General features: G+C 38.2%; 1 protein-coding gene across 1 annotated transcript in view; it reads left to right on the forward strand.

Moving 5' to 3' along the window:
• Positions 1–18,130, forward strand: part of MYO16 (myosin XVI) — a 421,185-nt gene that overhangs the window by 308,591 nt on the left and 94,464 nt on the right. Inside the window, exon 28 of the mRNA XM_008143943.3 lies at positions 15,725–15,821. Within this exon, the coding sequence (XP_008142165.3) occupies positions 15,725–15,821 (97 nt within the window). The remainder of the gene's footprint in view (positions 1–15,724; positions 15,822–18,130) is intronic.

Raw genomic sequence — 18,130 nt, forward strand, 5'->3', positions numbered from 1 at the left:
TCACACTGTTGTACATGGTAACAGAACCCCAGCATGCCCTTGCTTCAGATGAGGACATGTCTCCATCCTTCCCTTCAGTGTTGTTGGGTTTGTTTACCTCTCCGTGTGTGCTATTTATTCTTTACATAGTTGTGGCTTGGGAGTCAATATGCGAGGGAGGTAGTGGAGTTTTTTAATATTTTATAAAAAATGACTTCTCTTGTCTACAGAATGTGTGTGTGTTTTCTCCAAAAACCAACTATTCAGGGTTTTTTGCTTTATTTGACTTAAGCCGAAGAGCATCTCTATGAAGAAAAAAGAAAGTAGGTAGGGTGAACAGTAATGACCTCATTTTTAAATATGAGGAAATAGAGTCTTGGAAATCAGTGTACTGATCAAAATATTAGGTGCAGTTAATATTTAGTTTCAGCGGAAAGGCCCCTTTGCTGACACCGGTATCCAGGTCTTGCCATGCTCTGTTCTTTCCACTGCATTTAACTCGATCTATATCTTTTAATGTAGCCGTCCAACGTCCTTTTATTCAGGTTACAGAACTTGAAAGACATAGCCCAGGCATCCCAGCTGAAGCTTTGATCAAAGGCACTTACATATTCCTTTATCAGCTGGAGCAGATCGCTTCTTGTAGTTGTGTGTGTGTGTGTGTGTGTGTGTGTGTGTGTGTGTGTGTGTGTGTGTGTTTAATGTTTATAATTTATCCAGTAGATGAAGGGAAAAAAAGTTGGCTGCTTCCCATTACTGGCCAATTCTGATCAGAATCTTTTTTACCCAAACTGTCAGCCAAATGACCCTTCTCTAGCATGGCACTTTTGGACTTTAGTTCCTAACTGCATCTTGGAAAGAAAAGGAGAAAAGGGAAAGAAAGAAAGAAAGAAAGAAAGAAAGAAAGAAAGAAAGAAAGAAAGAAAGAAAGAAAGAAAGAAAGAAAGAAAGAGAGAGGGAGGGAGGGAGGGAGGGAGGGAGGGAGGGAGGGAGGGAGGGAGGGAGGGAGGAAGGAAGGAAGGAAGAAAAAGAAAGAAAGAAAGAAAGAAAGAAAGAAAGAAAGAAAGAAAGAAAGAAAGAAAGAAAGAAAGAAAGAAGAAAGAAAGGAGGGAGGGAGGGAGGGGGAGAGAGAGAGAGAGAGAGAGAGAGAGAGAGAGAGAGAGAGAGAGAGAGAGAGAAAGAAAGAAAGAAAGAAAGAAAGAAAGAAAGAAAGAAAGAAAGAAAGAAAGAAAGAGGGAGGGAGGGAGGGAGAGAGAGAGAGAGAGAGAGAGAGAGAGAGAAAGAAAGAAAGAAAAAGAAAGAAAGAAAGAAAGAAGAAAGAAAGAAAGAAAGAAAGAAAGAAAGAAAGAAAGAAAGAAAGAAAGAAAGAAGAGGAAAAGAAGATGGAGAAGAACTGGAACTGAGGGAAGAAGTGATTGACTTTATACCGTGTTTACTATCAAGTCTATTCCCGAGAGCTGAGACCTAGATGCTACCGATGCTACCCTGCCACCCCCAGGAAATTCTAGGGTTGAGAGAGGATTCATGGGTGGTGCTGGTTGACAGGCGAGTCAGGGTAATTTTGGTTCTAAATCACTACTTGAGCACAGATAGTTTAAGAACGGTCTTATTAAACCATTTTGGTAAATCCACCCAGTTTGCAATATGCCAGGCTTTGCTCACTACCACCTTTTTTAAAATATATATTTATTGATTTCAGATAGGCAGAGAGGAAGGGGGAGGGAGGGAGAGAGAGAGAGAGAGAGAGAGAGAGAGAGAGAGAGAGAGAGAGAGAGAGAGAGAGAAATAATCGATCCCCGGGACCCTTCAGTCTACAGGACAGCGCTCTATCCACTGAGCCATCTTTCACTACCATCTTTTAAATCATCACGTCTCTCCACCTCCTTTTAGCTCCTTCTTCTCTGCTTTATTCTTATCCTGTAGGCACGTGCTCTACAAAATTGTTGATTGTCTCTCTTGCAAAATTGTTGATTGTCTCTCTAGTATGTAAGCTCCACCAGATAGGATTTTTAGTATGTCGATTTACTGCTATATCTCCATCACAGGGCACAGAGAAAGGTGCTCAGTAGATATGTGTGCATGTATTCTGGACCAGTAAATGAGTCTTTGGCAACAAAAGCCTACTAAATCATATAATAGATTTCATATGGCTACAGAGACATATAGGACTTTTTAAAACCCAGAATAATTCATAACAAAAACCGAACAAAGGCAGTATCTAAGGAATCATGTTGAGATGATAGTTAAATGGAAGTTGGGCTTATATTCGTGTTTAGTAAATACATGTATTCATGCATTACTTCTGCAACCAAAACGAATTTTAAAATTTTGTAACTGCTACATAAATAAAAATTTAAGAAGGATATTGTATAGGGTCAAATTAATTCTTTTAAGCATTTCTGAAAAAAATCTATAGATCGCACTGATTGTGTTTTGCTTTAAAACACTTTTGCTTTCAAATACTAGTAATAATTAACCATTTATATATTTTGCACCACTAGCTCTTACTTCTTTTTTTTTTAAACTTTTATTTATTTATTTTTAAATATATTTGATTGATTTTTTTACAGAGAGGAAGGGAGAGGGATAGAGAGTTAGAAACATCGATGAGAGAGAAACATCGACCAGCTGCCTCCTGCACACCTCCCACCGGGGATGTGCCTGCAACCAAGGTACATGCCCTTGACCGGAATCGAACCTGGGACCTTTCAGTCCACAGACTGACGCTCTATCCACTGAGCCAAACCAGTTTCGCCTAGCTCTTACTTCTTAAAGGAATCCTCAGCCTTCTTTTATATGATTTGAACTGATAACCTTTTGGCAAAATCAGTGATGTCACTATTCCCTTAATATACTTGACATCACTGCTTTAACATAAGGTTGTTTTCTTTTGAAGAAAAGTTGAAGGAAAATCAGAGTGTGGGGTGGCTGGAAAGAGTCCTCTTTGGTGGTGGTTTCTTTTTCACATTTATGATGAAATGACATATTTTTAAAATATGGTGGACAAGTCAGAGCTTTATCCTTATCCCAAGGCAGAATTTCAGTTGTTCAAAAAGGAATGGAAGATTCTTGTAATGATTTGAGTAGACTCTACAGGACTAACTTCCAGTATTGTTTTATGTCTCACCAGATATATTTTTCTCTATGTAACAAAGAACCTGTGGATTTCTTCATTTGTGGGGTGCAAATTGAAATAGTTTGAATTAAGTCATAGTTTGAAAACGAGTTAAATTAAACCATTAGTTATTAACCTCCTACTATTTTTTTAAGTTATTCAGGTATTTTATTTATCGCAATGTATACATTTTTAGTTTAGTCCTACTTTAAGGTAACTTTGAAAATAATGCCTCCAGATCTATGTACATTTGATTAAACACTCCCCGCCCTGATTTCTTCAAGCTCTAGAAAAGTGACTGGCAGGCACGCAGGGCCATGTGGAACATGCTTGTTTTGCCATGTTATGTCATTTATGTAAAGTGAAAACTTTTGAAACTAATTCTAAGTGGAAAAATAAATGGTATAATCGGATTTTCACACGTTTTATATGAATCAACTGGTTATAGGATGATTTCTTCTGTGTTGTTATTTGAATGCTATATTCATTTTAGAGCCATCTGGAGGCATGACGAATGGAGAAACAAATCTGTCAGAGGCAGTTCACGCGATGCCAGGGGTGCCGCTTCCGAGCACAGTCACTCACAGAGCTCAGGGGAAGTCAGGATTGGGGAGCAGGCTGGCCCCCGTTTAGGAGAGCCCTCGCAGACATCCGTTTCACTGTCTTTTAACCCAGATTCTAAAACCCTGGAGTGGGGGGAAACCTTGTAGACAAAGAAGAGTGTTCTGTGTGGTACCTTTGAACTAGATGCTACAAGAAATTATGGAAGGAGAAATTTAGGTTATAACCTTAGAGAGATTTTACATGTCCTCTAGCATTTTAACGGTGAGGAGTCAGATAAAGGAAGACTTTCAGTAACTCGTTCAAGATTATACACACAGGAAGTAAGAAATTAAATTAAATTAAAACTTCAACTTCACCTCAACTATCCATGTAATATATTTTCATGTGCATGCTTCTTTTTTTCCCCCAAATATATTTTTATTGATTTCAGAGAGGAAGGGAGAGGAAGAGATAGAAGCATCAATGATAAGACAGAATGATTAATTGGCTGCCTCTTGCATGCCCTCTACTGGGATCGAGCCTACAACCTGGACATGCGCCCTGACCAGGAATCAAACCGTGGCCTCCTGGTTCATAGGTCAATGCTCAACCACTGAGCCATGCCAGTTGGGCCTCATGTTCATGTTTCTATGTGTATATGTTTGTGTGTCTGAGTCAGAGAGAGAGAGAGACAGAGGGGGAGAGAGAGAGAGAGAGAGAGAGAGAGAGAGAGAGAGAGAGAGAGAGCGCTGAGACTGAAAGAAATAACAAAGGGTGCTCACAAAAGGAAAACCCCAAATTTTTGTGAAATCTATTTTTTCTATTTGTATTTATTCACTAACAAAAATTACAATAATTAATTTATCATCATCTTCTAATGTAATTTTCAAGGAAAAGCCTAAATTTCATTGTGTCTCTGTAAAAATATATGGTCTTTGAAGGATTCATTCTTATAGTACTGAGAATTGCAAGATTAACATTTTCCCATACCATTAAATAAAATCAGTTGGATGAAAGATTTATTATTTCATTAATCTAAAATAGTACAGTAGAGAAAAGCTAATAAAAGTAAGAGCAAGAAACTGTTAAAGTTTTAAGCACTCTCCACTTTTATTTTACATATTCTAAGATAAGACAATTGTATTAGAGCCCTTGACTCTTATTAGTACAATAAATTAATAGTTTATAACCTTTGTTTTATTACTCAAAGAGCACTTCATAAATCAACTATAAGTACAAGCTAGAAAATAGCCTATAAAATGATTCTTTCTCATATTCCTTCTCTTTCTCTGGAATTATTAATGTTGCAAATAATAGACTAGGGATCTAAAAGTATCTCTTGGTACCATGTGCATTGTAACTGGGAGTCACTATATAAATGCACATATATTTATTTATTTATTCTCTTGTACTAAACAATTACTCACACACACACATATGAACACACTTCATTATAAAAGCAGCATTCATTCTTGATAAGCAACTTGGAAAATAGGGAAAATTAAAGAAGAAAATACAGACCATTCATAATTGAACTGATCTATCTAGAGATAACTACTCCTAATGTTTTTTGTGTATTGACTCAGTTTTTTAAAGTAATATTATAGTTGTTTGATTCTTGGTTAGTGTCTCCATTTTCACTCTGAACTTTTTGTGGACAAATATTATGTCTCTTTTTTCTTATATATTGTTACATCATGTGTGTGTGTGTGTGTGTGTGTGTGTGTGTGTGTGTGTGTGTGTGTGTGTGAGACTAGTACATCCCTTTCAGGGTCTGGCACAGAGTAGGCACTCAACCAATATTGAATGAATGAACGAACAAACCGCCTACTTATTATCACATTTTCTCTTTGGAAATATAGGTATCCACAATCAAGCCTTGTTGCCATGTGTCATAGTTTCTACTTCGAACTAATTTTATATTTTTCCTCTCAGCTTCATTACACAGAGGCACTTAACAATCTCTAAGTAAAAATTGGCTATGCCTGTTCTTAATCCAACTTTCATCTCTTACAAATCAATCTGATTTTCTCTAACTCCAGGTTGAATGGTTGCTTGAGACAGCAGCATTTATTGAGTACCATTTATGTCCCTGGAGTTCCACAGGCAATATTAAGAAGGAATGGTGTATCCCTTTTCCACAGGGCTTATCCCTTTTCCACAGGGCTTACAGTCTAGTGGGGTGGGGGTGGGACCATGAATAGTAAACTAATAAATAATTACAGGTTAGGATCCATGCTGTAAGGGAACCAATAAGGACACTGACAGCAAATTAAAGTTGCCAAACCTTATGTATGGCTGAAATGGCATCTCCAAGAGGAACGTAGGTAGGCTGATATCTGAAGGATAAGAAGGATTCAGCCACAGGACAGGGCAGAAAGTGAGTCTGGGGGCAGGACCAGAGTGTGCCAAGACCCTGAGATGAAGGCAGCCTGAGAGAACTGAAGGGAGCAGAATGGCTGGAGCACTGAGAACTGGGTAATAAGAAGAGATACCGTGCTGTATAGCAGTGGTCTCCATCTGTATTTTATTCATTATTGCCCCACTATGGAGAAAAATTGAGAGAATTACTAAGGAATTTAATACTGGTTGGGGGGAAACTTAGCTATTACAAAGATTTGTGTCCCCTCAATAATCAATCCTCCTCATCAATATGAGTCTCTTAACTACTAAAAAAAATGGTTTTGACTATACCTAATCCTATTTTATTTCTTATATATCTATCTCATTTTCCCCAATTCCAGGTTTATTTAGTCCTCCAACAAGCCTTTATTAGGCACCTATTGTATGCCACAAACCTTATAATAGGTAAAGATATTTTTCCCCATCAGGAAGCAGTTTCACCTTCTGGGGGCAGAATTACCGTGTTGAGAATGGATGTTTAGAGGCAAGCAAGGGCCAGAGCTTATGTAGTCAAACTACAAGATTCTATTTCAAGTTCAATGTGAAGACATTAATAAGCTTTAAAGAGGGTGGTAACATGATCTGACTTATGTTTTAAACATGAAAAAATTGTATTGTTGGAGAGCAGGAATAGAGCTGGAAAACCAGTTAAGCTAATATAGTGGCCCAGTCAAGATAGAGTGATGGTCAACAGGACAAACAGGGTAGGTGAGTCAAAGAAAGGTCAAGAGATATCTTCCCAGGGGCCTTCAATAAGTAGGCCTATTAAATTGTGTTGACTTGAAGAGTGGAATCTTCTTTAAAACTAAAATATTGATACATGTCAGGAATATACTCAAGCTCTTATTAACAAGTGTGAATTTGCTGCCCGCAATATGTGGAGCTCTAAATAATGGAAGAGACCTGGCCTTTTAGGAGTTGAAAGCAGAAGATAATTCACAAAAATAGATGTAGATGAGTCTCAAAGCAAACAGGAACATACCACAGAATGGGTATGTGGAAAATTAGGGAAGTTATGCAAGTATATTTTAATATCTGAAAATACTCTTAAGGATGAACAACGTAAGATCAGATGCCTAGGATCAAATGCTGTGAATATTCATGTTTTTAGAAGTAAAGCAAACATCAAAATACATGGATGGCAGTGACTTGGCAGTTGCTGGTGGTGGAAGGGCTCCCGACCTAGGTGCCTACACATGCCCCAGTGAGTACAGTGGGCTGTGATTATGCTTATGTTGCTATTAATCATTTATCACATACACATTCCATGGGGCAGGTAATTATGGAGGCCATTTTGTTAAGAAAAACTAAAGGAGCTCCTTAAGTGAATACGTTAACTTATCCAATACACTTGCCTCTTGATTTTGAAGCTAATAAGTCTTGTTTGGGTATGGCTTGGGATTACTTTTTACAATGTGTTATGTGAGGGAAAAGATTTTTTTAAAGCGCTCTTGACCATATCGATCTGATTTTCATAATGAAATAATATATAGGATCATATAGTGAGCAATTCACTAGTAAGCTTAAAATAGTAGTTTTTATTCATCACTGCTTGCTGTATGGGTCATACTATTCTGGGTGAGAGTAATTAATTTTTCTTAACCTGTAATTATATGTAATTCGAGCCAAACCACCTTCTTCAAATAGAAGATACAGTACTCTATTAGATGTGCATGGCTATAATTATCTTTTCTATGTTGAAGTTAAACTTCAAGAATAGTCTATTTATATAGAAGAGAACTTGTATTTTAGTATAAATGTATCCTTTGAGGATATTTAAAAGTATATTCAGAGCCTGGCTGAAAATTAGAATATTTTTATTTCATAATTTTTCAAAGTTACCATGAAAATACAAAATATGAAAATATTAATTATAAATTTTACACATACAAAATAATTGTTATCCTTAGAAACTTAATGAATGAAAGAAGCAAATGGGGGAACTATGTGAATTCAGCTTGGAGAAGATGAATTTTAGTTAAATGGTTGCTTTACTGAACTTCTTAAGAGCGTAGGAGGTATTCTGTTTGTCCTTGTGGTCCCAGAGCCTGGCCCAGGGCCTGGCATCAGGAATGTCCATGGCAAATGTTTGATTTATGTATGGATGATGGATGAATGGTGAATGAATAGATGGATAAGACAGACACATGATAGGTTGAATGGATGAATAAATGTGAGACAAGGAAACTCAGGAAAGATAAAAGATGCAGTGTAGCTGAGAGCTATGTGAAAATTATATGAACCAGGAATGAGCCCTGACCTGCTGGCTCAGTTGGTTGGAGCATTTTCCCAATACAACAAGGTGACAGGATTGTGGATTCGATCCTTGGTCAGAGGACATACAGGAAGCAAGCAGTGAATGCACGGATAGCTGGAACAACAAATGGATGTTTGTCTCTCTGTCTGGCTAGCTGTCTCGAAAAATCAGTGAATGAAAATTTTTAAAAAATTATAAGCAGGAATGAATGAAAGAATATTCATAGCTTGTATGTGGAAATATTGGGGTTTGGGGGGCTGGTTCTATTTGGAAGAGATTACATAATAAGTACAGAAAGAGCTTTCCATGGTAAAAGTAGAAACAACAGTATTTTAAAGGAGCACAGTGACATTCTCAGATCAGCAGAAAAAAAACAAAACAAGTCTGATGGGAGAGTGATGGAGACAGCAAACCACATAAAAGAAACAGTATATTGTTCACATCTCATCAATAAAGCTATTTAAAAACTGGGAACAGATTTACATGGTAAGGCACTTTAGGAGTTACCAGGGCTTTTTTTTTTTAATACTAATATCATATTGAAAAAAGATGACTACTTTTAATGCAAATATATTATATATCTTATTTTTAAATGGGAAGTATTTATTAGGATAATGCTAATGTTTTTAGAGCAATAAAGATTGAAATTTTTAAAGATTAATCTTTTATCAGAAACAATGGAAATTAAGCATTTTTACAGCAAAAAAATAAGCATTGACAATAGATGATATCTCATTAAAATAAAATATATGGTAATTATTAATAAAAACATCCCAATATTATAGACATAGATATGAAGTGATATTCCTAAGATAACACTGAGAACAATAGTAACATCATTCAATAAGAACTTTGTGCATATGAATGTTTTAGCCCCTTGATAGTGTCTACAGAAGTTTCACATTGATTTTCTGCCCTCAGTAATATGTGGGAAGTTAAAATAACAGTAAGTAGCATCTCTTTTTAGAGGACTAAAAAGTGTTAGTCCTTCCGAGATTAATAAAGGCCATATTATGGAGAGCTTTGAATGCTAATTCCAGAAGTATGCATTTTAGTTTACAGGCAATATGGAATCATTGACCATTTCTGGAAGATTAATAAATTGGAGGCAGTGTGCAAGGGGAATTGAAGAGCAGGTAAAGAATTAGAGGATGGGGTGCATTCTATATTTTGGTTTGCAATAGTTTTATACCAAAAGTCTTTATTTCTTGAACAACATTAGATGCATTTTTAGAAAATGAATGAATTAAAGTAGTTCAAACAGGTTTAATTTTAAGATTTCATCATTTTAAATGAATTTTTGTAAATAACTGAGTTCATAGTATACCTAGTATCTATTAAAATCAGTCTTTGAAGTTCTTTCTCCATTTTATTCCATTTACTTTCATTTCCTTCACCTTAATACATATAACTTATGATATTTATATTTCTTCAACATTATCCTAGCCCACCAAAATATTTCATAGTCAAGTTGAATAATCAAGTAGGTATACAAATAATGACAAAATCAGGAAATCAGTGATATTATAGATACATATACAAGATACATTAATGATATAGATATGCTATTTTAATGAATTCATTATTATATGGTAAATGCTAAACTGAGGGTTCACCAAACCATCTGTGATTTAAATGATGAATTGGAGCTTATTCAGTAGATGATTTAGCCCTGGCTGGTGTGGGTCAGTGGTTGCAGGTTCAATTCCTGGTCAGGGCTCATGCCCTAGTTGTGGGCTCGATCCTCTGTCATGGGGATTGTTGATGGATGTTTCAATCTCACATTGATGTTTCTCTCTTGCTCTTCTTCTCCCTTTCTCTTTCTCTAAAAATAAATTTAAAATATTTTTTAAAAAGTAGATGATTTAGATAAAGATATTATGTGAAAAAAGAAACAGACTATGTTAAGCCAGGGGAGAAAAATAAGTTCCCATTTTGGAACAGCAAGCAATATGATATAGTTTAAGAACAGATAATAAAGAATGCCCTGAAAAAGAACTATACTATAGAAAGTCTAATAAACATTTCTAAAGATTTTGAACATTATCTTGAAAATTATGATTTGCAATTAAGTAATTTTAAGCACAAAAGTAATATAATGATGTTTAGGAGGACCACTCTGAAGTTAGTTTTGTTCGTCATCTCCCATACAGTGAGGAGTGGTCAAATGGGGACACCCCTAAAAAGGGAAGCCAGTAATGTGCATCTCCTGTGTAGTGGGGGTGTCCTGAGGTTTCCATGGAAACAAGAAGTGTGGATCCCTCCAACCCTCCATGGGAGGGCAAGCACTACTCCTTGTAACTGTGATTGGAAGCAGCAATCAGTGGTGAGGAGGAGGAGGAGGAGGAGGAGGAGGAGGAGGAGGAGGAGGGCGGAGGAAGAGGGAGGAGAGGGCCTTTACAGGTTTCTTTAATATCTCTCTCTAGTACAACCTCCAGACCACCCACATGCCATCGCAACCGCCATTCCAGCAGGTGTCTGTGCTCCCACAGCCTGCACCTCTAAAAAAAATCCCTGAAGACTGTAGCAGTAATTGAAGCTTTCGGAGTCATCAATGATAATTTTGTATAATCTTTTAAAATCTGTCACTTCAAAAAAAATCCTAATGGTTTTCTAATAAAAATAGCAATGACTATAATTCACAGATGGCTTACTTTTATAGGAGTGAGAATGACATGAACATTTTAATCTCAGATCAGAACACTCTGCATCTAGGGAGTGCACAGGGAGAGGGCTCAGTAGGAGAACGTTTCATTCCCTCCTTTTCTATGGTGTGAGGGAGAAATATCTTTTTATAAGAGAATGCAACTGAATCAAGAATGTAGGTGATCTGAACATTTGTTTTCATTCGGATGAATCCTAATTTGTTGGATGTGAGACAGCACACTAAGGCACTGATTACAAAGTAACTCTATGTGAATTTATTCCATAGAAAAATTAAAATGGCCAACACATTTCTCCTAAAATGAATGTGATCGTCTTTGAGTTTTTCTGATAAAGATTTCTAGATTTATGCCTCACTAATCCTTACTATCAGTGATACCAGCGGACTGAAGGACTAAAATGCATTTTTCAGAATAGTTTCTGATGAAGAAATCCAAAATACTGCTGAAGGGCTAATTTGAATCTTTTAGAAGAGATTAAAATTTGCTACATATATGACAACCCCAAAACACCAGCAACTGTCAAACAAATGGTAACATTTTTAATGAGCATCTCCATATCTTGCCAATCCACAAATAAATTATATATGGTAAAAAATGTGAATGAATGAATGGATATGAAATAGTGGATCAGTCCATTGAATAACTGTAAAGTATACCAAGTAGGTGAATGAAGAACTTTCTAAAATTTCCTGAATGTGATGGCAGCACAATACCTAGCCATTTCCATGAAGTCTTTAGCTATGTCAAACAGGATACTTTAAATGTGGATTCAGCTTTATTTCTTTCCCAGATGCCTAGAAGCTCTCCTTACTTCCAAAGAAAAACCCACCAGGAGCTTTGAGAGCTGGCCTTTGGTTCCCAACATTACTTGTGCCTTCCTGTCTAACATACCACCTTCCCTCTCACATGCCCTGTGCTCTCACACACCCACTCCCCTCCTCCCTCGCTATTATCCCCATCCATGGCTCCCATCAAGAACTTCATTTTCCTGCCTCCAAGTCTGGCCTAACAGATCAGCCCTATGAAACACTCAGACTGCTTCTCAAGTACCCACAATCAGATTCCATGGAATCGCTAATATATACTGAAAAAAATCCACTTTATCCTGAAAACTGGATATTTTCTGACAATGTCTTATGATTTCACTTTTTCTCACTTCCTTTGTCTCAGTAGAGGAGAGGGATCAGCTAAATCATTGCTGTCCAAACTTTCTTATATCTACACCACTTGTGAACCATTTTCACTCCATTTCTTTTTTCCTTTTATTTCCACCATAATTGATTCTATTGCTGACTGATTTCCATGACTTATTCCCAGATTGCTGAATGACTTCTGGGTCTGGCTTCTATTCCCATAGCCCATCATACCTTATTTTCATCCTTGAAGACATTATCATCCATCTCTAGACTCATCTTACTCCAGGACTTCACAGTTCCTCATCTTCTCTGTCTAATTCAAACCCACCCTCCTCAGATCCCTACCACTTGTAATATCAAGAATATATCTTCATATTTTTGAGAGATGTGATTATATAGATAATGATAAATATGCAATGCATACAATAAGAGAACAAGGATCATTCAGATGGTGCTCTGGGAACACAAATGAAAGTCATAAAAGCCCTACTGGAAGCAAATAAATGAGTATAAGAAATCTACTAATGAAGGTGGGGTTTGGCTTCAGTTATAAAGGATAAATAGGGACTGGCCACCAGATAAGCAACAGTTGTATAATCTTCCAAACCCAAACTGTTGTGATTGCATTATATTATCTCACTTTGCCAGCAAACTATTTCCCAAAGCCAAGCCCAACAATCCATTCTCCTGAAAAGGTAAGAACTTTATAGATTTCAAATAGAGATTCAAAAATTATTTTTATAAAAGTTAGGTCTGATCCCCTTTAATTTGTTCACTTTAGCCACATTGCTCATAGGAGAATGTCCCTGTTTTCCTGTAATACTCTTCATGATTTGGCCACTAGCTACATCTGTAATCTCTTATCTCATCACTCTTCACACATCTGTACCCCCAAGCTGGTTTGTCATTTTCTGCTTCTTGCCTTTCATATGCTAGTTTTTCTGCCCCACATTCATCTTTTCCCACCATGCCTAGCCTCCCTGGAAAATTCCTACATGTCCTTCAATGCTAAATGGCTTAGATAACATGCTTCTCAGTGAATCCTACTTGATTCTACCTTGATCACCTCTTTCTCTCTGAGGGTCGTTGAAAAGAACTCTTATCACACTGAGCATGTATTCTTGCTAGATTTGCTTACTGCAGATTTTCCATTTGAACTCCTTGAGGACAGGGACCTCCTTTGTAACTCTAAAATCTAGCAGAATTCTCAAGATAAACGAAGTTGGTTTTTTGAATGGCTGTTAGAAATGTCACTGTAAGAGATCTTAGTCGTCTAACTCTCTTCCTGCCCAGGGTCTCCTTTTAAGTATGGAGGTGGGACTAGAATCCAGTTTTCCTGGTTGCATCCTATAAGTCTATTCCCCTTGTGTTACTTCCACTTGTTGGTTCCCCTAATTATTATTGATTCCACCAATTGTGGGGTCTTGCTGGCTATCACTCTCTTTGAGTTTCATTTTGGAACTCAGGTTTGCATGAATGTTGCCTTTGGGATGTAGTTTCCCACAGTGAGTAACGTGCCGCATCAGGGATGAACAGAAAGATGCATGCTCCCTCCTTCCCAATGCCTGTCTCACAGATTTGTTCCACGGTGCTCACAGACAGTACCAACTGTTCTTCCTGTTCACTGCCAAAAGAAGTCAATAGTCGGGAAGGGGGAAAAAGACTGAATTATGGAAAATAACCAGGGAGAGAGAATGGCAATACAATGGGGGAAAGAAGTAACAATTCTCTGTAGCCACCCACCTATGTCTCAAATATCAACCAACTAAAAAAAAAAAAAAAACTAAATAAAGAAGAACATCTAGTCAGCCATAGGCCTCTGAAACAGAACAGTAGCTGAGAACATTCTCTGTTGATCTAACTAACTAGCCTGACTACCATAGTGTAAGATTCCGGTCCAATTCCGTGTAAATGTGTGTTTCATTAAGACAACATGTCTAAGAGGAGAGTTAGAAGGAAAGATGAGATGTGACAAAATATGTTTGAAGTAAACTCCGTTTCCATATGAAAAGGTTCATAAACTGCCTCTGGCCACGTACTCTGAAGACAGGTCTGACCTATAAACCTTTCCAGTACCTAATGGTGTGTATATACATGCAAGCCCCGGGTGTCATTGTGATGTATGACACAGGCTGTGTGGTGTTATCATTTAATGTCCCCAGGTCATGCTTGGGAGCACACATGTTCGTCTTCCTCTTATTTTAACAGTGTTTGTCTCAAGTGCTGAGAATATGATTATGAACATATTACAAGGTTTGCCTATGCAGTATTTCTTCTTTATCCAACAGAATATCACCTCCGAGCTTCCACAGCACTTCGTGTCAGTATTTACCAGGCTTTTCTGCAATTATTTATGCCTGCTTCCCCTGAGAAACTGTGAACACTCACATTGTAAAGGGCATTCAGTTCCATGAATTCTTAGAAAATGAGCACAACACACAGGAAAATTATTTTTTAAATGCTCAGCATGGCTTATTGTTGTGTGTTTTTAAGAATTCTCTTTGGTAGCTGCTTTCATCAATAGCAGCATGATTGGACTAGCTCGCATACCACTAACCTTTTTTATGGAAACAAATTTGGGGACGTGATGAAATTTTAAAATTCTAGAGAAGAAAGCTCAATGTATACTTCTGCTTATGCAGACGACTAGAAGATTATTGCTCACACTTGACTTTGTTGAGTCTTTTTACTTTGATGTTGCAGTTCTATAATTGCGGCTATATACATTGAATCTATAATAATAAAAGCATAAGATGCTAATTAGGCCAGATGTCCTTCTGGAAGACCTTTTGGATGAAGCCAGGGCTGTGAGGGAAGCCTGGTCCCGGGTGCCAGAGGGAAGCTGGGTGCTGGGTGCCAGAGGGAAGCCGGTGCTGGCAGCCAGGGGAAGGAAGGCCTACTCTTGCACAAATTTCAGGCATCAGGCCTCTAGTATATAATAATGTACAGTTTAGTAGAAAAATTAATTGACATGAGACAATTTTGTGTGACTCTGTATGTTTTGTTTGGGTTTGTTTGTTTGTTTGTTTTCCTTTCTTGTAAACTTAACCACCTTGCCCTGGGTTGAGAAAAGAAAAGGATCACAAAGGAAAGTTAGGGGTCTGGCTCTGGAGTGTGAAAATTCATGCATGGGGATGGCTTTATCTTCTGATAAAGAGGACTGGATAAAGGGTGCAGAGAGTAGCCAGAGAACACATATGCATAGCCCATGAACAGACAACAGAGTGGTGAAGCCAGGGGAGTGGTGGCGGGGGGCTGGGTGGAGGTAGGCAAAGGTGGGAGAGATGGGGGACATCTGTAATAGTGTCAACAATAAAAAAAAGAGTCAAAGCCCATTAGTATTTTGCACTACCTGGCACAACTACCACAACTGTAGTGTGTAGGCATTTGCAAACATTGGTGACAATGTGTACACACAATGAAGATACTTATTAGAACAAAATTTGGCGGATTGGGATTAGGTTTTAATACTGTTAAAAAATAATGAGGAAGATGTACTGGCATTAAATTTGTTAGCTTTGTTTATTCTAATTGTTTTCTAGAAAAATCTCTTGCCTGATGATTTTCTCATCACCATTTTGGCATCTCCATGCTATTAAATGTTTCCCTGCTATTTACATTTTAGATGGGAGTCCGAAAAGTGTTTCTAAAATACTGCCATGCCAACCAGCTCAACGATTTGTGCCTACAGCTGCAGAGAAAAATTATCATCTGTCAAAAAGGTAACGGTACACACTAACATATATGAACTTTTGTGAGTTGTGGAATAGAAGTTTAAATATCAGTGGGATCTACATTAGGGTGAACTGCTCCATCCACACTAAGATGCTACTTATGGACACTTTTCGGGGGTTAAGGCAGCACTGTGGCTTAGTTTGCTCTTTACCTGTCTCTGAATCAGTGTATGCAGACACTACACTGCTCATGCTTTATTTGGTAGTCATTTCATCTGATATTTTGTAGCAGATTTTTATCTAAACCATAGTTTGGAAGAAGCGTTATTCATGCTTATTGATCTTGACAAGAAGCGTGTACCTTTGAACCCACGGTGGTACTTAGATCCAGCCAAGGAGCCAGATTCCCAGCCAGTTCAGTCAGTTGATTGGCTAGATCATATTTTATGTGATTCTGCATATGCATGGGAAAATCCTTGACTTTATTTTTCCTTTGTGAAGCAGTGATGATATCTGGAGCGTTATCTTTGATAGCAGATAGCATTTTTTTTTCATTTTAACTTTGAGAGAGTTCCTTTAGAATTTCTTTTCCTATCAAAACCCAAGCAACCATCAAAATGGCTACATATTAAAAATAATAACTATGCCTCACATAAAACATACATACTTAATAGATTTTTAATTTTTAATTTTCTCAATAATTTAATTATGCATTATAAATATAATGTTCAAAGAAAGGGAAAAGGGAAAAAATTAATCCAGATGCTAGTTTTTGGTGGAACTGGTTGTAATGAGCTCTCTGGTATATTTGAAGCTGTTCAAAACTAGCAAAGACAATTCATAGGATGCAGCAATCAGTTTCATTCTGTTCAGGGCTCTGTCTGTTTGAAACCCCTGGTTTCATCCAGGCACGCCCCTCATGAAATCTCCAATGTCTTATCATTTTCTGATGATAAAAAGTGCTGCTACATTCTGGTTCCTCAAACCGTCTCATTCAGAATGAACAAGTTCAATCCAAATAACGCTTAAAATTCAGCACATTATTCTAAGTAAAAATGTTCATCTTGGACCTCTCAGGCCCCACAGGTGGCAGTGGGCATGCTTCTCACTCCTGCCTACTTAGGCTCATGCGCACCTGTGACCCTCCAGAGCTGATGAAGGGGAGGGAGAGTGAGGGGACAGAGTAGCTCTTCTGTCTGACATCTGCAGTGTGACCTGGCCTGGGGTTCCTCTGGTGGGGTGATCAGGTGTTCAACGGCGATTTGGATATGTGGCCACATTTCAGCACTTATCTGTACTACCCACCTGAGAACTGACAAGACCTCTCCTTTGGACAGTCACTTATAATCCCCCCCTCAGTCCCTGGGTACCCCATGGACATTCTCTGCCCAGGCCTCTATGCTGTCTAAGAAGTCTCTTTAAATGACTGCAAGCAGACATCTCTGTCTTGGAAACCATGTCTGGTGCTGGAGAACCACACCCTGGGACCCTGACAGGTGTAGCTTCTCCCCGCAGAGCCACCCAGCACTCAGGGCCTGGCAGCAGCCACTGATGCAGCATCCGTCTTCTCAGGACTCATGCTCCACCATGTCCTCCAAACTCCAGTCACATAGCAAGTTCTCTGGGTGGTCCTCAGAAGCCACTTTCAGCAGCTTGCTCTTTTCGTGGTCGGAGGCAGTGGGGGAAGCCTCGGGTTAGGGGAAGGACCCACCCTCAACTCTCAGCAACTGTGGCTTCTCTGTGGGTGATGATCATCTGGCCTCCTTAATTTTATCCTTCATCAGTGTAGAGAGAGGCTGGGGTCACAGGTCTGTTTTGGACCCACCTTGGCAGTCCCTGTTTGTGTGGCCAGCCCTCACAAACCACCCTGTGACCTGAGCATCTGCAGCCTCGGCACCACCTGGGATCCTTAGAAATGTAGTGTCTCAGGCCCCACCCCAGACCTCCTGAATCAGAAGCTGCAGTTCCAGCCTCAGCTGTGATTGGAATGGGAAGAATCCAATTTACAAGACCAGTGTTGTAATCACCACGCTATGGAGTTAACTGAGAGCCCCATTTAATCTCATGTTATATGTACATAGAACTAAGTATCAAATTCTCCTGGAAATGTTCCTTAAATATAATTAGAAGAATGTGTCCTCTGTCTTCCATCAGGGGTGCCCACTAGAAATTTCCCTTCCATTCTGTTACAAAGATAAGTTGCTGTGCCCTGCTGACCTGAAATAAAAGAAATGAGCAGAACTCTAGTTATCTCTACACCTCTAAAGATAAAAAATTGAGAATGACCTACAAAATGGCATCAAGATGAAAACCATAACTTCCTATGGCATAAATGAAATAAAGGATATAAAAGCATT

The sequence above is a fragment of the Eptesicus fuscus genome, chromosome 8 (assembly GCF_027574615.1).
Source record: "Eptesicus fuscus isolate TK198812 chromosome 8, DD_ASM_mEF_20220401, whole genome shotgun sequence".
NCBI classification, from domain to species: Eukaryota; Metazoa; Chordata; class Mammalia; order Chiroptera; family Vespertilionidae; genus Eptesicus; species Eptesicus fuscus.